The following is a 20,702-nucleotide window of genomic DNA, read 5'->3' as shown; positions in this document are numbered from 1 at the left end:
GCTACAAAGGCAAGAAGTGACTGGCTTACAAGCTTTCAAGAGGACGCCTGGCTTCAGAGGGCACAGAGGAAGGTAGACTCTCCACTGAGGAGTATCCAATCTGTCTGGGTGGGGCTGATGAAAGGAGATGGGGATAGGTCTCTTGTGGTACAATAGTGAATAATTGCTATCAGGACTGACTATGAGGATAGGAAATATAGAGGTAGATGTTTTTTGACAAAAGGAGGGGAATGATTGATTTTGCAGTCAAGAGCAAAGGTCCCTAGGACCATCAAGGGAAAAGAGTGGAGTGCGGGACCCTACCCAGAGAAGCAGTGATGCTATTGATGGAGGCAGAGACGATGACGTGGAGAGATGGAGCAGCTGGGGACTCTAGACCCAGAGAGGGAACGGGGCTGTGTGTTGATGACCGGAGGGTAGGCTTGCAGGGTTGGTTGGTTGATGATGCATGAAGGGGACTGTAACCATGGCAATGAAACAATATACGATAAAATAATGTAAAGCTAATGTTCTCCCACGTAAACTATCACATAATTCACAATAAAACATTAAAAAATAAAGTTAATAGCTCAGCTCTACGTAGTGGTTACGGATCGGGCTGTGAACTGCAAGGTCAGCAGTTTGAAACTACCAGCTGCTCCACCGGAGAAAGATGAGGCTTTCTGCTCCCAAAAAGATTTACAGCCTTGGAAACCCTGCACAAGGTTGCTATGAGTCGGAACCGACTCCACAGCACATAACAACAACAACAACTGAAAGGTTAGTGGTTCAAACCCACCCATTGGTTCTATGGGAGAAATACCTGGCCATCTGCTCTTGTTAGAGTGTTGTTGTTATAAAGTGCCTTTGAGTCAATTCCAACTAATCACAACTCTATAGGAGCAGTTGGCAAATTTGAACTGCCTAGAAAAACTTTCTGTGGGAAAGTTCTACTCTGTCACATGGGGTTGCTATGAGTCGAAATGGACTCGATGGCACCTGACAACAACAACCTCTGTAAGAAGCCCCTTCTCCCACGGTACCATTGTGTGGCTTGTGTGGGCGTACCCTCATTTCCCAGGGACAGGCAAGAACACTAACTAAGAACTAAGACAAGAGTTGCCTTCATTCCCCTTGTCCATTTCAATTGGCTCAGTGATGGATACATGACTCACTTTTGGCCACTGAAAATCAGACTGGGGATTTGTGTTGGAATTGTTGAGAAGTTCTTTACCATTGGATTGAGTGGTACCTGGCTGCCATCTTGTTGCCTCAGGCAGGGACAAATATAGGAAAGCAGTGAAGAGAAGAAAGGACCAAATCCCCATGATTCTTTTGACAGAATAGAGCAATGCCTGAAGCTAAAGCTGCCCTTGGGTTTCCTGGATGCATGAGCCAATGTGTATTTCGTTTGTTCCAAGTTGAGTTGAGTTGGTTTTTATATCATCTACATCCAAAGGAATCCAACTAAAGTGCAAAGGGGCTTTAAACAAGTTCTTAGAGCCATGAGATTCAGAGATAATGGATTTTTTTTTAAGCCCCTTCATACTACATAGAGAAGTCCCAACATCTCGCTGAAGTCAGGGCAGGATTCATAACCCTCTAGATGGTTCCAAAGCTATTAAAATCAACATATTTAAAACTGAGTTCTGTGCCCAGCACTCATGAAACTGTTGGGCACATCCAGCACTGTGAGCGCTCACAGGTCCAGGTCCAGGTCCAGGGGAGGGTCCTGCCTCTGGTATCCAGGAGTTCGTGGTCCCTAGGAGATACTCTGAACCCTGTCCTACCTGCATCCTCCTCTCCTGCCCTGGGTATCACTTATTTCATTGCCAAGAGTTTCTCTGTTGTACTGATTGCTTCCCGCAGCAGTCTAGGTCATTTCCACAATCTCTGGTTATGTGGATCACCCAGTTATCACTCCCCTACATCCTGCCTGTCTGCATCCCTGCCTCCCAGGACAGGAGCATCTGGCCTGGTCTGGCCTGGCCTGGCCAAAAAGGAGGAGAGTCCCAAGGGAGCTCCTGCTTATTAGCATCAATTTGGTGTCCGATCTTCTACCAGCCACTCTACAGCTATTCTTGAAGCCCACTTCCCAGAGGACAAACAGACACCGGGAGGCTGCAACTGGCTCGTGGTCAGGCAGCTAGTACACAACAGAGCTGCACTTAGAAACCAGTCCTTCCTGACTCCAAAGTTGGTTATCTTTCCCTCATCCCAGACACAGAAGTAACCCTCAGTGTAACACTTTGAGCCTCCCACCTATCTCTGCTGTCAGTCTTCACTGAGGGGCTGAGCCCCAGCACTTCCATTATCCCTATTGTTTGTTGTTGTTAAGTGCCTCACAGTGATCCTATGCACAAAAGAACAAAACAATGCCCAGTTCTATGCCAACCTCACAATCATTGCTACATTCTTGAGCCCTTTACTGCTGCCCCCATGCCAATTCATCTCGTTGGGGGTCTTTCTCTTTTTCTATGACCCTTGTCTTTACCAAACATGATATCCTTCTCCAGTGATTGGTCCCTCCTGACAATATGTCTGAAGCATGAGAGACAAAGTCTGACCATCCTGGCTTCCAAGGAGCACTCTGGCTGCACTTCTTCCAACACAGATTGATTTGTTCTTTTGTCAGTCCATGGTACTTTTAATATTCTCCTCCAACAATACAGCTCAAATGCACCAATTCTTCTATGGTCTTCCTTATTCACTGTTCACTATCACATGCACATGAGGTTATTGAAAATACTATGGCTTGGGTTAGGCTCACCTTTGTCCTCAAACTGACATTTTTGCTCTTCAACCCTTTAAGGAAGTCTTCTGCAGCAGATTTGCCCAATGCAATACATCGTTTGATTTCTTGACTGATGCTTCCATGAATGTTGATGGTTGATCTGAGCAAAATGCAATATCAATCTTTTCTCCACTTATTTGGATGCTATTTATTGGTCCAGTGGTGAGGATTTTTGTTTTCTTTACATTGGGGTGCAACCCATAATGAAGGCTATAGTCTTTGATCTTCATCAGTAAGTACTTTAAGTCCTCTTTGCTTTCAGCAAGGAAGGTTGTATCATCTGCATATCGTAGGTTAATGAGCCAATCCTGATGCCACATTTTTCTTCATATAATCCAACTTCTCTGATTATTTCCTCAGTATACAGATTAAATAAGTAAGGTAAAAGAATACAACCTTGGTGCACACCTTTCCTAATTGTAAACGATTCAGTGTCCCCTTGTTCTGTTTGAATAACCGCCTCTTGGTCCATGTACAGATTCCTTGTGAGCACAATTATATGTTCCAGAATACTTACTCTCTGCAATGTTGTCCATAACTTGTCATGATCCACACAATCAAAAGCCTTTGCATAGTCAATAAAGCACAGGTAAACATCTTTATGGTATTCTCTATTTTCATGCAAGATCCATCTGACATCAGCAATGATATCCCTTAATCCATGACCTTTTCTGAATCCAGCTGGAACCTCTGGAAGTTCTCTGTCAATGTATTAGACTCCATCAACCCTGGGGCCCATGTTATTCAAAACCTGCTCTGTGATCAGAGATAGTCCATCAATCTGGCAAATCCATCCTTGGTTCGTGAGGTTGACATCAGCCTTCCAATCACCCTGGTGAGATATCATCTCATTTCTATCCAAGAATCATTTCTTTGTTTGTTCAATGAATCTTTATTCACTATATACTATGTGCCAGGTATTATGCTAGGTTACTAAGGTACCTGACTCCTAGTGTGATGCTGTAGAATAAGCACTGGACTGTGAATCACAAGGTCGGAAGTTCACACCCACCAGCTGTGCCTCAGAAACCCTGTACAGGGTTGTTATGAGGCAGAATCCACTCAACGGCACTTATCAATAACAACAAGGTACAAGAAGGGTAAATAAGGACAATGTGTGTGCCTCTAGAGGGGTCATAGCCTAATAAGGGAGACAGACCTTAAACAACATATTGTAGCGAGCTGTTAGTTATAGTGCACTGCCTTGTGGGTTGCTGTGATACTGGAAGCTATATCACTGATTTTTCAAATACCAATGGGGTCACATGTGGTGGACAGTTTCAGAGGAGCTTCCAGTCTAAGGTAGACTAGGAAGAAAGTTCTGAAAACTCTATGTATCACAACAGAACATTGCCCAAACCGCTTGCTTTTAACATGTCATAAGGAAGGATCAAAGGAGCTCTGGTAGTCCAGTGGTTACGAATCGGGCTGCGAACTGCAAGGTCAGCAGTTTGAAACTACCAGCTGCTCCGCGGGAGAAAGATGAGACTTTCTGCTCCCGTAAAGATTTATAGCCTTGGAAACCCTGTTCAGGGTCACTATGGATCGGAACCGACTCGACAGCACTCAACAACAACAACAAAGGAAGGATCAATAGCTGGGGGAGGATACTATTTTGATAGAGGGCCATCGAGGGTATGGGGGACCTCAGTGAAATGGACTGGAACAACCATCCCAATGATGGATTTGAGGATGATGCAAGACGGGACAAAGTTGGGGTCACCATGAGTTGGAGTTGACTTGATGTTCAGTGCTAATGCAGCGAATGCTATGGGAGAGGAAAGAAGGCCTGGAGGTGCGGTGATTAACAAAAGGTCAGCCGTTCAAACCTACCAGCCTCTCCTTGGAAGAAAGCTGTGGCAGCTTGTTTCTGACAGATGACAGCCTTGGAAACCCTATGGAGCAATTCTACTTTCTCCTGCACGGTTGCTGTGAGTCTGAATTGACTCAACAGGAAGGAATTTGAGGTTTTGTATGGGAAGGAGACATGTGGGGTTGTAGAAGAATAACAGAGGGTCACTTGACCCAGCCAGGATTTCCAGGAAGTTTCCTGAGGCAGGAGGCTGAGTATGAGTTTGTGCAGATCAGAGGGAAGAGCAAGAATGAAGGATGAGGGGTGGGAAATAGCATAATATATGAGGGAGATCTGTAAACCATTAGGGTACAAAGAAAGGAGCGATAGAGGGAAATGAAACCAGAGAGATAAGTAGGGGTTCCAACGTGAGTATCACTGGACACTAGATTAAGGTGTTTGGATCTTAGGCTAGATAAGCAAGATTCTACTAAGCTTTTTTTTTTTTTTTTTTTTTTTTTTTTTTTTTCTGAAAAGGATTGTTATCAGGTGCCATTGAATTGGTTCCAATGTCCAGCAACCCTTTGCACCACAGAACAAAACACTACCTGGTCCTGTGCCATCTTCACAACTGTCATGTTTGAGTCCACTGTTGAAGCGACTGTGTCAAACCACCTCATCAAGGGACTTCCTCTTTTTTACTGACCCTCCACTTTATCAAGCATGATGTACTTCTCCAGGGAGTGGACTCTCCTGATGACATGTTGAAAGTACATGAGATGAAGTCTCACCATCCTGGCTTCTGAGGAACATTCTGGCTATATTTCTTCCAATACATATTTGTTCATGCATCTGGCCAGTCAACTACATTGGGATAAATTTGGTACATTCATACAATAAAACATACCATGGAAAAGAAAATGAGTCAACTCCAGGCTCACACATTAACTTGGAAGAAGCTCAAAATCATAATTCTCATCAAGACCATAACCCAACCCAACCCAGGATACTACCATCCAGTTGATTCCAGCTCACGTGTTGTTGTTGGAGGTGCTGTCAAGGTGGTTGTGACTCATAGGAACCTCTATGCATAACACTACCCGGTCCTACACTCTCTTCACAATCATTCCTGTGTTGAGCGCATTGATGCAGTCACTGTGTCAGTCCATCTCATAAAGGGTCACCTTTTTTTGCTGATCCTCCACATTACCAAGCATGATAGCAAATGGTTTTGGCTTTGTGGGCCATACCCTCTTTGTTCCAATGACTCAAGTCTTCCCTTGTAGGACAAAGGCAGTCACAAACAATATGAGAAAGAAATGAATGCAACTGTGATCCAATAAAACTTTATGTTTACAAAATTAGGCTGTAGGCCATATTTGACCCACAGTCTGTAGCTTGCGGAGCCTGCAATAGGTGACAGGAGACCATGTTGTTGTTATTAGGTGCCATAGAGTCGGCACCGAATCATAGCGACCTTATGCACAGCACAACGAAACACTGCCCAATCCTGGGCCAACCTCACTATTGTTGCCACACTTGAGTCCATCGATGTTGCCACCTGGCCAATCCATCTCATTGGGGGTCTTCCTCTTTTTCTCTTACCAAACATGATATCCTTCTCCAGTGACTGGTCCCTCCTGACAATAAATATGTCTGAAGTATGAGAGATGAAGTTTGGCCATCCTGGCCTCCAAGGAGCACTCTAGCTGCACTTCTTCCAACACAGATCTGTTGGTTATTTTGGCAGCCCATGATACTTTCAATATTCTCCTCCAACACCATAACTCAAATGCATCAATTCTTCTATGGTCTTCCCTATTCACTGTCCAGCTTCCGCATGCATATGAGGTTATTGAAAATACCATGACTTGGGTCAGGCGCACCTCAGTTCTCAAGCTGACATCTTTGCTCTTCAACACTTTAAAAAGGTCTTGTGCAGCAGATTTGCCTAATGCAATACATCATTTGATTTCTTGACTGCTGCTTCCATGAGTGTTGATGGTTGATCCAAGAAGAATGAAGTCCTTGACAACTTCAATTTTTTCTCTGTTGGTAGAATGTTGTTTATTGGTCCAGTGGTGAGGATTTTTGTTTTCTTGACATTGAGGTGTAATCCATATGGAAGGCCATGTTCTTTGATCTTCATCAGTAAATGTTTTAAGTCCTCTTCACTTTCAGTAAGCAAAGTTGTATCATCTGCATATCACAGGTTGTTAATGAGTCTTCCTCCAATCCTGATACCACATTTTTCTTCATATAACCCAGCTTCTCAGATTATTTGTTCAGCATACAGGTTGAATAAGTATGGTGAAAAAATACAACCTTGTCGCACACCTTTCTTAATTTTAAACCATTCAGTGTTCCCATGTTCTGTTGGAACAACTGCCTCTTGGTCCATGTACAGATCCCTTATGAGTACAATTAATTGTTCCAGAATACTCACACTTTGTAATGCTGTCCATAGCTTGTCATGATCCACACAATCGAAAGCCTTTGTGTAGTCAGTAAAGCACAGACCATAGAAACCAAATATTCATTTCAGAGAGTCAGAGTGGCTCAAGTGTGGAGAACAAATAAAACAAGGGTGGTATCAAAAGGGTGGTACCAGTGTCAATGGCAGAACTCAATATTGTTGGATTTCAACTCAGTGTAAAGAAAATGAAAATCCTTGCAACTGGACCAATAAACAACACCAAAATAAACAAAAAAGACAGAAGTCGTCAAGGATGTCTGGGTACTTGCAGTTAAGCGCTGTCTAGTCAGTTTTGATTTATAGCAGATGGAAGAGGAGGACTCTCTCACCAGAATTGGTTAGATGAATGTTTGTCAGCAGCATGGATCTTGGGGTGCTGTGAACGCATGAGGTTCAGGTTCTGCGGGGAGTGTGTGGGACTTGAACTCTAGGAAGAGTGAGGTACTGTGAGACAAGAAGGAAGTGGGACCACCAGCTCCCTAAAGGCTTCTTCTAGCTGGAGATGGCCTTGGAAGGCGGAAGGAGAAGCGGGCATACAGTGGTAGCTAAGGTGAACATGCCAGCCCCCCCAATCCCTGGACAGGAAGGCTTTGGTGCAAAACACAGCTGCCATCACCAAGCCCTTAAGCTCCCTCCCTGGGGACCACAGAGCTAATTGAGTGTTTCCATCCCCAGAAGCTCTTGTGTTTCTCAGTGGCAGCTGTAGGAGTCCTGAGCTGTGAATTGTAAAGTGTTACCTGTATCTCCCTGGAGCTGACATTCCTTCGAAATAATACAGGCAAGACCTTCCTCCCTCCCTCCCTCCCTCCCTTCTTTTGCTTTTCTTCTTCTTTTTCTTTTTTTTTCTTGGCAGAAGGCTGTGCTCTCCCTTTCTTCTGTTTTCAGTGACCTTCCTTCTTAATCACATTGGAAACTCTCCTGGTTCATTTATTGAGCCTGGGTAGTGTGGGCAGAGTCTGGTTGGCTGCTATGAAGAAGAAAGGTCTGGTGAATTGCTTCCATAAAGACTGCAACTAAGAAAACTCTATGCAGCAGTTCTGCACTATAACATACGGGGTCTGACTTGGCGGCACCGAGCAACAACAGTGATGTGCCAGGTGATAGGGAAGGGGCACACAGGTCCTATTCTGTACTACTGCACAGGGTTTCCTGGTAGAAAGAACACTGGAATGATTTAGTAGCAGCAGGTCCTAGTGTGGTGCAGTGGATCACTGTGCTGGACTGCAAGGTTGGTTTAAACTGCAAGGTCAGCAGTTCAAGCTCATCAGCCACTCCCCAGAAAGCCTACACAGGGTCACTATGAGTCTGATCCAACTCTATGGCACTTAACAACAGCAATTCAAATGGAACTTGTAAATGTCTTTTGACCCAGAGATGAATTTGCATCTCATTTGTGTGTAAGGATTTGTTTATTGAAGCAAGACAGATAATAGCAAATATGCAGAAAGCATTGACAAGTGAAATAAAACACACACACACACACACACACCAAAAACCCCAAGCCCAAACCCACTGCCATCTTGTTGATCCTGACTCATCATGACCCTAGAGGGCCGACTAGAGCTGTTCCTTAGAGTTTCTGAGACTGTCAATCTTTATGGAAGCAGACAGCCGCAGATTTCTCATGTGGAGCTCGTGGGTTCAAACTACTGACCTTGTAGTTAGCTGTCCAAAGCTTAAGGCACTGTGTCACAAGGGCTCCTTATTAAAAGAAAAGTATCGTTAAATAAATGGTGGCATGACTTTAAGATACGTTAGAGGAGAGAAGCGTGATGAAAATCTCAGATGTTTGCAATCCATTGGTCCATTGGACTTATGGGGCACATGAACATCAGTCTCCAGGACTCTGGGACCATAAGATCTAGATGGCGCCTGGATATCACTATGAGCTGTTCTAAGGGGGCTCTCACTGGAGGGTCCTAGTAGAGTGGGAGAAGATAGAGAATAAGACTCCGAATTATGAAGGGGACCCTGTGAGCTCACCATGGAATGGTCAGCCATTGAGGTTTAGAAGGGTAGCATTTGCCTAAGGACAGAGTTCAGAGGGTGGGTGGAGCGGAAATGGGGACCATGAGAAGGAAGCAGGGTAACTGATGTGCCATGGAGAGGACTGCAATTACTGAGATGAAACAAAGTGTATGATTTGTTGAGTGTAAAGCTGATGTTCTGCTCTGTGAGCCTTCACTCAATTCACAGTGATGAGTCTTTAAACAGTCCATAAACAATTTAAAAATATAAGCCTTTAAAAAGACTTTGCAGGAATTTAAAAGAATGAGGTAGACTTGTGTCTACTGATATGCAAAGGTCTCCAGGGTATATTGTAGAGTGAAAGAATATATATAGCATGCTGTTCTTTAGTGCTATCAAGTTGGTTCTGACTCATAGCAACCCTGTATAGGGTTTCTGAGGATCAGCTGGCGGGTTTGAACTGCTGACTTTGCGGTTCATACCAACCTTGTAATTCAGTGATTATCCTGCAGCGCCACACCAGGACTCCATATAACATTTGGGTTTTTCAAAGGTCACAAAACAATGCAATACCAGTATACTGGCTACAAGTATATGTATACGCTCATACATGAAGAGGCATCAGAAAGTTCATGGGAAAAATGGAATGAAAAGAAAATGAGTTTTCCACAAGTGGTTTGAAACTCCTGTGATAGAAAAAGACAGAGAAGGATATAAACCAAACTGAAGGTGGTCACTAACTCTGGGAGGGGAGCTGAGGTGGGGTGGTGGCCAAGGGGACTTTAACCTTTACTGCTATTTTGTTAAGTTCTCCAAGAAGGGAAGGAGCATGGTGGCTCTATATGATAAACATTGGACTGTTAACTACAAGGTCTGTGGTTAGTGCCCACCAGGCACTCTGAGAAAGATGAGGCTTTCTGCTCCCTCAAAGATTTAAACCCTTGGAAACCCTATACCAGGTCACTATGAGTCAGAACCAACTCGATGGCACTTAACAACAATGATAACAAAGAAGGAAGTATTCATAGATCCTTGTGCAGTTAAAATGATCAGGAAGTCAAAGCCCCTAGACTCTAGGTTAACCCTAGTATTAATGTGGCACGATGTTTCCTTCTGCAGACCTCAGATTTTTCCCATCTACATATTGGGGAAACTGGATGAGGGAATCCCAGTGATCCACCACCCCCATCCTAGAATGCCTAGAATTTTCAAATCTTCAAACACACTCCAAGGAAGGGACGCAACATTCTCAAGATGGTGCCTTTGGAGACGACTTCTTAGGCACTGAAGTATAGACTTTGGGTGGATGTTGAATGTTGAATGTTAAATAATGGCCCTTAGATAGTTTTAATATTAAGAATAGGCTAGGGGAGTGATCCAACCCTGAACAAACATCAGTGTTCAGAGAGCCACGGCAGTGTGGCAAATAAGAATTTAGGCTGCGTTCCTATCCTGACTCTTCCGCTGTCCTGCTTTGTGACAGTGAATTACTGACCTTCTCTGAGCTGCAGCGTTGAGTTGTGACCATGTACAGATAATTTTTTTTTTTTTGCTTCAGTCTTGATGCTATGGCAAGCCAGACACTCAACAAACATTTACAGAGCCCCAGCTGTGTGTCAGTCCTGTAGACACCGACAAGGAACTCTTGACGCCTTGTTAGAAACATGTGCATGTCCTCCCTGCTTCCTGTTCCATCTTTGTCTTACAGCAGCTGCCTTAACCCCCCACACTCCCACTCTGCATAACAGCTCGGTGTGCTCCAAGATTTGAAAGGGGGAGAGAGGAAGGAAAGGAGGAAGAGACTCAGGATGGACCTGTCTGGGATTTCTGGGTGTCACTTTGATAAGAAAGCGAATGTTGTTGTTATTGTTGGGTGCAGGAGCTGGGCTAAAGCCATGTACACATGAGTGGACTCAGATTTCTCTTCTGTAATGATATCTGCTCCCTCAGGTTCCTCTGAGCATCACATTGATAATAATACTAATGTTGTTGTTATTTCTGGATGCTGTTGAGTCAATGTGTACTGACAGCGACCTCATATGGCAGAGTAGAAGTGCCCCACATGGCTTCCTAGGCTGTCACCATGATGGGAAATGGAGTCCTTCTTAGCAGAGGAACCCTGGAAGAGCAGAGATCACTACAGAAGAGAACTCTGAGCCTGGCTCCTGCAGCTGCCCCTGGAGCAGGGCCGGTCCTCAGAAATCCCAGACAGGTCCCACCTGGGCGTCTTCCTCCTGTCCCTCCTCTCTCCCCCTTTCAAATTTTGGAGCACGCCCAGTTGCAATGCAGAGTGGGAGCATGGGAGAGTAGGGGAGCTGCGGTAAGACAAAGTGGTTTAGTGCTCTCCTGCTAATTCAAAGACTGGCGGTTCAAATCCACTAGTGGCTCTTTGAAAGAAAGATGTGGCGTGGCAGTCTGCTTCTGTAAAGATTGCTGTTGTTGTTGTTGTTGATAAGTGCCATCAAGGCAGTTTCGACTCACAGCAACCCTATATAAGATTTCCAGGGAGCGGCTGGTGAGTTTGAACCACTGACCTTGTGTTAGTTGTCCAGTGCTCATTCCACAGCTCCATATACAGAAACCCTATGTGGCAATTCAACTCTGTTCTGCAAGGGGCGCTAAGAGTCAGAACTGATTCAATGCTGAAATCATAGACCTAACAGTGCCTAGCTGTTTGCGCCACCAGGTCTCCTAGTAAGCAGTAAGAAGGCAGCTTATTTCCTTGTGCTCTTTGTAGGTGTCAGGAGCTGAATAATTGTGCACCATCTCATTAACCCAGACAACAACCCTGCTTTATTCATGAACAAACATGAATGGAGTAAACCATTTGCCTGAAGCCTCTCAGCTTCAGGGGAGAAAGGGGAAGATATCAATCCAGACACATGAGCATCAGACCACAGCAGCCGACCCTAGCTCATGTCAACAGATGACAGACAATTTAGGGTCCTTGTCATCCTGCCTAATATCATTACAAAACTTGGATTAAATGTTATTGAGCCTTCTTTTTTCTGGTCTGGTGGACTCCAGTCCTTCTGCCCGCTACACCGGCAGGCGAAGAGAAAGCAAAACAGGTAGGATCAGAGAGAAGAAGCGCTCATCGGTGGGCTCATAGTAACAGAGTTCCTTCTCCACACAGGCCTTTGTGTTTAATTACAAGCAGTCATCAGATAAGCTTACTCTAATTAACTCCCCAGATGCACCCCGTTCCAGGAGCCTCCCTTTGATATTGTCTACATCAAATCTGCAGTTGACGATCATCTTCAGACATTCACCATTTGTCGAATGTGCCCGAAAGGTTATCATGAACCCTCCTGCCTCGTTCTTTTTGCAGTGACAACCCCCACTTCCTCACTGGTTTCAGAGCAAACAGGTTTTCAAATTAGGAAGGGGGTGTCTGGGTTGGCTCCAATAGTCTGTGATTTTTCTTCCCGTCTTATCATACTGGTCCTTCTGTTATCGGAAGCGGTATGCATTTCATCTTAATTATACATCTGCTTCATCTGTAATTTCTGATTTATGGCCATTAACTCCTAATTACAAGCGAGCCGCCCTTGAAAAGGAAATCCAAATGAACTCCAAGCAAGCAATGGACCTGAAAAGCTAGAGGGAAGATGACTTGAAGTTCTGTAATGGCAGATGAGTCCAAGGCCCATTTGTTGGGGGCAGGCTATGCATTTGTGAGGGTCTCAGTTGAGGCCATTGTTGTTGCTGTTGTCAAGTGCTGTTGAGTCGGTTCTGACTCACAGAGACCCGGTATAGGGGACTCATCATTCTTTCATGGAGCAGCTGGTGGGCTCAAATGGCCAACCTTGTGGTTCACAGTCCCATGCTTGTCCTATGGAGACACCCTGCTCCTAACTCAGGTCATAGCTGAATTCATCTCTGTCTACGGCTGGGCAGAGACAAACTCCAGACATTCAGACAAAGCTGAAATCTCTGCGTAAAAAGTTTTCCAATCTAGCTTTCTTTATAATAGCTCCATTTAAAAAACAAACGAACAGCAACAAAAACCCAGAAGTTAAATGAATGGTTTGTTTTAAAAACCTTATCTCTATGTTGTTCTTGTTGTTAGATATTGTCAAGTCGGTTCCGACTCATAGTGACCCTGTATAGGGTTTCCAAGGAGCAACTGGTGGATTTGAACCACCAATCTTGCAGCTTGCAGTCCAGTGCTGATCCTAAAGTGCCATACTAACTTTCCGTAAGTGAAAAACTAGCATGAATTGCCTTGAGTAGAAAGCTAAAATAAATAAATTCAAAGCTATTGAAAATTAAGAAAAAAAAAATTTACCTCTGCTATTTAAAATCATCTGGGAAATCATGCCACGTTAAATCAAACAAACCCAAAACCCTAAACACACCGCTATCAAGCTGATTCCAATTTATGTTGTTGTTGTTGTTGTTGGATGCCATCATAGTAACGCTATGCACAGCAGACCAAAACACTGCCCAGTCCTGCGCAAACTTCACTCATAGCAACCCTTTTATTAGATAAAGTAAATCTGCTCCAGAGGGTTTCTGAGACTGAATCTTTGTGGAAGCAGACAGCCTCATCTTTCTTCCCCAAAGTGTCTTTGAACCACCGACCTTGCAGTTAATAGTCCAGCACTTAAACCACCAGCATCAAATGCTGTAGTAAATGTGCATCATTTCAATCACTGGGGCAGCAAATACAATTATATTCACTGCTTTGCAGATGAGGAAGTCAAAAGTGTAGAGGCTCAGAAAGTCAAAAGTCACAGAATTAGAAAGCATCATTAGTAGACCACCAAGCCTTTTTTCTGAACTATGCTTAGGTGGACTTGAACCTCCAACCTTTCAGTTAGCAGTCAAGAGCATTCATGATTGATATCATCCAGAGATTCCCATTTGGACCCATTAGGAACATGTTTTTCCTGGTCTTGGCTAGAGGAACTGGAAGACTTGAACAACTACCTGTAAAGAGTCTGAGATTCTTCAAGATGCTGACCATAGATGCAGCAGGGACAGACTCTTACCTGGGGCTGAGCATGTGGCTACTGATGACTGAGTGTCGAGAAGGACTCCTCAAGGTGTCTGTGGCCAGGGAGAGAGTACAGCTCATCCAGGACTGCAGACTGCTCTCGGGTCGGGAGCTGAAGTCGGAGACATTATCCCTAGAACCAGAATGCACAATGAAACCTGCAATAACAGCAAGAACTAGACATGTGCCTCTTAGCCTAAGTCAGGCATTAAGCTGAGTGCTGTATGGCAACCTTACCAACCACGAGAGGTGCTAGTCCCATTACATAAAAGGTAGTACTGAGATCTGGGGAAGCCAATGTTGGGCTTGACCAAGGACACTCAGCTAGTCATTGACGGAGCTAGGACTCAAACCTGCGATTCCAGTGCCCTGCTGTTAACCACTGCATCCAAGCTACATGCCAAATCCTTTCTATGTGGGGATAAGCTTGGCTTTGAATTTTAACAAAATGGGATAGTCACAAAATAGATCAAGTCTTATTTCTTCTCCACCCTAGCTGGAAAGTCTTCATAGAGTCTTGAGTTAAATGTCCACTGTCTCTGAAAGGACACTGATGTGGCACTGTAGGATAAACACTGGACTGATAACCAGAAGGTTGGTCATGCAAACCCATTAGTAGTTCCTGGGGTTGTTACAAATTGGAACCAACTCGATAGCACTTAACAACAACCACCTCTGAAAGCAGCCCAGAGAGAGGCCCAGGTGCTCATGCAATGATTGTTTCTGGTGGGTGTACTCCTTCCACATTCATTCATAGGCTGTGGAAGGCACTGTAGGGAGGGGCTGTATATAGGCATCTAGCATTGATCCTGTATCCATCCTCACAGAATGAATTAACAATAAAGCAAAGGAGAATAATATCAATGTCCCAGGGAGGGACCTAGAGGAAGTCCTAAAGGTAAGAAGGAGGGATGTTTACCTAGCTTCTTAGAGGCATGGATGAAGGAGTCTAAAGGTGGCAGTTGAACTGCATCTTCTTTGAAGGGTAAAGTATGACCTATAGGACCGGTGAACGGATTTTAGGTTCAGGAACAACATATACAAAAATACAGGGGCCCTACCGACTCGATGGTACCTAACAACAACAACAACAAGGCAGGGCCAGGATGACACTCATTTAGAAAGTGATTGTCCCAGGTGAAGAGGGGAGTCAGGTTTCAGATGGTACAGAGCCTCCAACATCAACCTGGAAAGTCTGTTCTGAGGTAAAAGGGAGCCATTGAAGGTGTTTAAGAAGGGCAGTGACCTATGTCATGGTTTCTTTCTGTATAAAAGAAGTTGAACCATTCAGTGATATGAACAAGGGCTCTTCAAAAAGTTTGTGGGGAAATGCCATTATCTTTTCATTGCTTTTTCCACAAATTTTTCGAAGCTCCCTTGGATGACTCTGGAACCAGGGTTTTCGCACGGCAGTTCTCTGAGTGGACACAGCTATTCCTTTTGCAGACTGGACCCACAGAGCCAGAGACTCATGGTTAACTTACATTTCTTTTTTGCCACCACAATCCACTGCTGTCTGGACACTGCAAAGAAGCACAAGAAAGAATCTATTATGCTTTTGCTTCGGTGAGTTGGGGGATTACATGGCGTGTGACATTAAACAGACTTGGGTGCAAGACCCACTTCCAACCTTTGCTGCTGTGTGATCTTAGGCAAGTCACTTGCCTTCTCTGAGTCTCATTGTCTTCATTTGTAAAATGTGGCTACTAAAGGGGTTGTACCTCCAGAGGTGTGGGGCAGATATTTATTTACCTTGTAAATATTTCAGTATTGCTCTTGTCAATTAGAGCCAAACACTAAACGCACTGCTATAAAGTCAATTCCAACCAGTGATCTGATAGGACACAATAGAACAGTCCTATAGCAGCAGAAGAGTCTTGGTGTGGTACCGGGGGAGGGGGGGGGTACATCAGTGGATCACAAGGTCAGTTTTAAACACAAGATGAGTGGTTCAAACTCACCAGCCACTCCTTGGAAGCCCTATTCAGGGTTGCTATGAGTCAGAACTGACTCAGTGTCACTTAACTACAACACAGCAGCAATGGACTTGAGCATAGCAAAGATTGTAAGGATGGTGCAGGACACGGCGGTGTTTCGTTCTGTGGTGCACAGGGTCACTATGAGTTGGAGCCAACATGACAGCACCTAACTACAGCAATATAGAGTCTAAGCCCATCAACCTTAAGGTAAACTGATTGCCACATCTTTCTCCCATGGAGTAGCTGGTGGGTTCAAACCGCTGACCTTTCAGTTAGTATCCAAGCACTTAACTACTGGGTCACCAAGGTTCCTTCCTGGGAAGTAGTGCTAATTAAAACCATTACCACTACTCTTGTGATTGTATGCCTAGTGTTGCTATTAGTATTATTATTACTAGCAGCATGCAAACCATTTGCTTTATGTTCAGAAATAGGGAGTAGCTTCTCAGGGGCTCGCTGGGAAACTCCACAATGAATTGCAAACTAGCCATTCTTTTGGGGAACACTGCCTCATTCTGTGTCCCTCCCAAAAGTATGTGCTGTAAATCCTAAACTGTGGGTGTAATCTCATTTGGAATTGGGTTGCCTTTGTTATGTTAACATGGCAGGATGTCTGTAGGGTGTATCTTGAGTCAATCTCTTGAGATATAAAAGGAAGTAAACAAGTTGCTAACCCAAAAATTGGCAGTTTGGACTCACCGGCCATTCCCTGGGAGAAAGATGAGGCACCCAGCTTCCATAGAGACTGACAGCTACAGAAATCTCAGTTCTCCTGTGTCCCAGAGGGTCAGTATGGGTCAGAAGATACTCAACAGCAGTGGGTTTTTCTTTTATTGGCTTACACTATGACCAGTAGGCCAAATCTGACCCACCTCTTGATTTAGAAACTAAAATTTTTTTACAACACACCCCCACTCATTCATTTCTGTTTTGTTGATGTTTGCTTTCTTGCTACAACAGCAGAATACAGTAAATTCTGACAGGGACCAGATAGTCAAAACGTCTAAAAGATGGGCTTTCTGGCACTGAAGAGAATATATTGCTGACCCCTGCAGGAGAACAAGAAGATCTTTTGTGGATGGCCCTGTGGTAGGCAGAATAATGACCCACCTGCCCCCAAGCTAGAATGTGGAAGAACTTTTTGTCACAGTAACAATGGGCACAAACATAACAATGTTGGTGAGGATGGCGCAGGACGAGGCAGTGTCTGTTCTGCTCTGCACAGGGTCGCTATGAGTCAGAATCGATTTAGCAGCACCTAAATACACCACCAGCAGCAAAGATTTCCAAGTCCTAATCTCAAGATTCTGTGCCTGTTTCATTACACAGCAATTAGAAAATGTGATTCAGGACTTTGGGTTGGGGAGAAAGGTGCAATCTCTATACTTGACTCTTTCAAAGCAATGGGCCTTTCCTGGCTTTGGTCAGAGAGACAGAGGTGACCATAGAAGAATGTTGAGAGAAACAATGTTTCTGGCTTTAAAGATGGAGAGATGGAGTCACAAGCCAAGGAATGTGGGCAGCCTCTAGAAGCTGAACAAGGCAAGTTGTCACCATGAATTGGGAGTCTACCCAAATGGCAGCTAATAATAACAATGTCTTAAAGCAAGGAGTTTGAAAACCACTGCGTCTCCTTCACCATGAGAAGAAGCAGTCTGTAGAAGTCTCCAGGAGGTCCATGACTATCAAGTTCCTTATTGGAAGATGTTCAGGGATTATTAGCTGTTCAGTGGGAGAAGCGGAGGCCCATCAATGCAGTTTTCAATTTGCTGAAAAATTCTTTTAATTAGCTTCCATTGTCATCCTGTGTCTATTGAGCAAATCTACTAAGATGACTCTTTTGGGATCTCCCCCTGACCAAAGCCCAAAAGATTGCCATAAGTGAGCTGACCTCTCTGCCTTGAATGGAGCTGGCCCTGTCCATGGTCCTGGTCTTTTTGGTGGTACCCTTAGGACTAGAACCCTTATCTAACTAGAGACCAGTGGTTCTTTCTTCCATCTTGGACATGTTACTGTTCAAGAAAGAAAAAGAAAGAAAGGGAAAAAAAAGAAAGAACTGTTCCAGGCTTAATACACAGAGACTTTTAATGAGCAAGATAATTAAATGTCATCAGATGTATTCCTTTAGGGGTTGTCTTTGTCAGACAACTCTTGTCTAAATGCAGACACACGAGTTCACTGGTCCCATAGCACAGTGACAGACACAAGCTGACCAGCATGACAGTGCCAGAGACTTGGCAAAGAATAAAGATCTCAGCAAGGAAAAGGGGTCCATTTGCCAGGTCATGACAGACCTGCATCATCAGATTGTGGGCTAATAGGTCAACCTGGAGATCAGATCATGGCCCCACCACTGACAGTGTGTGCAGGGGCAATATTCTTGACTTTTCTAAGGCTGTTTCATCGTCTGTAATTTGAGATGATAATCGTTCCAAGCCCAGAGCAAGGCCAAGGAATGTCTAACAGGTAATGTAGCTCCTGGCACACAGCAAACCCTCCCAAAAGGGATCTATTACTGAAATGCCACATACTGTGGTGTCTGGCATGTTTCTGTAACACTGGAAGCGATGCCACCAATGTTTCAAATGCCAGCAGGGTCACCCATGATAGACAAGTTTCAGTGGAGCTTCCAGACTAAGACACACTAGGAAAATAAGCCAATGACAATACTGTGGATCACAACCGTATACTCTTGGATACAATGCTGGAATGTGAGCCTTCTGGATATTCAAGATACACATTGGTGGCAAAACATGGGTTTTAACATATCAATAATTGTGAAGATGTTGTAGGACGGGTGATTTCATTCTGTTGTAAGAAACCAGGACACAAAAGTATTGCTGTACAATCAGAGAAACCTTTATGAAACAAAAACACCACAATGTGAAGCTATTGTTTCTTGATAGATCCTCCATCTAGGTCTATACACTTCTGAAGGTAGTGCTCAGAAGGAGCAGATGGAGCCAGAGTGAATTGGCACGTTCTCAGTTTATCCCCAATCAGAGGCAATCAGTTGGTCTCACCACAGCCCACCCAATTCCCTGGCCAAGGAAGGAGAATGAGCAGCCACTGCAGACCCCAAGCCAAGAATAAATGGGGCTGTCTGTCCACCAACATATCCTCTGTTCCATGAGTAATGAGCGTGCCTCAGGCCTGGGGGAACAGCTTAAAGCATTTCTCCATTAATCGAAGAAGGTTGATGCCAGGGGCTAAGTGGCAAGGCAGAAAGCCCTCATGCATGCAGGCTAACACCTGTTTCACTGCTACCTCACCAGGCCCCTGGCTTTCTAAGCACGTAGCCGCGCTTCCAGCCTGGAAGGCCTGCTACACTCGGATCTAATTCCCAACATGGGGAAATGTGACTTCTCATAATTTGAACAAGTCTCTCAAAGAACCTCACCTGTGGCTTAAGCACAGCTCTCTCTCCCGGGCTGGGCTTGAAACGTAATTGAGAGCTCAGTTTGGAGAAGGGTTGCAGACCAATCCTGCAGGTGCCATTCAAACCTTTTATCACAGGTGATGAGACTATTAAGAGAGAAGCACCAGGATGGGAGAGAGTCAAGGCTGTTGGCTCAGTCAAGTTCTGATTCCGGGGCAGGGCCCGGAAGCTCTGCTCTGGACAGCAGCTCTACACCCTAGCCTTGATGGTTGACAATTAGTTTAACTGCACTAGAAGTACAGAACATGGCTTGTGTGAGAAGGCCTCAAAGAATTAAAACATGATGAAATTTTTCCACGTACTTTCTAATGCTCACCTCATACAACATTTATTCTTTGAAATTTGTTGAAACTTGCTTTTGAGCAATTTGAGGGGAGAGGGACAGGCCAGTTTCCCCTTTCTTATGGTATATTCTTTTAATCAATGCAGGAACACCTATCATGGTTGGTAGCAAGGAGGAGGGCTGGTAAAGGTGAGGGAGACCTTTATTGAGATGGACTGCCTTAAACCCACAGCAATGAACTGAAACTGACCAGCCATCATGGAGGTGACGCAGACTGCAACATTTTCCCTGCTATGTCTAAGGTCGCCATGAACTGGACTCAACTCAATGCTAACAGCAACAGGCTGTGTGCAACTCTCAGACTCTAGTTAGAAGACTGGTGTTTTCTAGTTAGAAGACTGATGTTGGGAGTTAAGAAATGATCCTTAAGAACCACATGGGGTCAGGCTGCCTTTTTGGGCCTATAACCTTTGCAAGTACCACACACTCAGAATGGCCTACACTTGATTTCATGCTCTGCTGACATAATTTTGAAACATTTAAGAGTTTTTCTTTTTTTAATTAGCCAAACCTTCCTTGGGTTCTGTGCACTTCAAGGTATTGGGGAATTCAGTGGGTATCTACGGGTGCTTTGAAAAGGTGTTTGGCTCATTAGAAGGGGAAGAAAGATGTAAGGGAGGGATGGAGAGAGGATGAGGAGAAGAGAAGAAGAGAAAGAGAGCTGCTTCCTCCTCCTTCACCTTCTGGGGCATAAAGGTCATCCACTCCCTAGAATTGCTCAGTGCTCTCCTCACTCTTGGTCTCTCATGGAAGGTTCTCCTCTTCATTTAAATTCCACCCCACACATGCCATTTCAACCTCCCTTACTGGGTACCACAGCACCGTGTTCTCTGCCTTTGGAACCGTTCCTGTGTTCTGTAGTGGTGATGATTGCTACTTCAAGATTCCAGCTCTCTTGGAGCTCACACATGGGCAGAATAGCAGGGGTCC

General features: G+C 44.5%; 1 protein-coding gene across 1 annotated transcript in view; it reads right to left on the bottom strand.

Annotated features, from left to right (window-relative positions):
- Nucleotides 1-20,702, bottom strand: part of MYO18B (myosin XVIIIB) — a 377,810-nt gene that overhangs the window by 19,865 nt on the left and 337,243 nt on the right. Inside the window, exons 40-41 of the mRNA XM_006869188.1 lie at nucleotides 15,496-15,534; nucleotides 14,007-14,144 (exon numbers count right to left, since the gene is read on the bottom strand). Coding sequence (XP_006869250.1) covers nucleotides 14,007-14,144; nucleotides 15,496-15,534 — 177 coding nt within the window. The remainder of the gene's footprint in view (nucleotides 1-14,006; nucleotides 14,145-15,495; nucleotides 15,535-20,702) is intronic.

This window comes from Chrysochloris asiatica, unplaced genomic scaffold (genome assembly GCF_000296735.1).
Source record: "Chrysochloris asiatica unplaced genomic scaffold, ChrAsi1.0 scaffold00128, whole genome shotgun sequence".
Taxonomy (NCBI): domain Eukaryota; kingdom Metazoa; phylum Chordata; class Mammalia; order Afrosoricida; family Chrysochloridae; genus Chrysochloris; species Chrysochloris asiatica.
The sequence above is the reverse complement of the archived record's forward strand: the minus strand, read 5'-3'. Positions and strand labels throughout refer to the sequence as shown.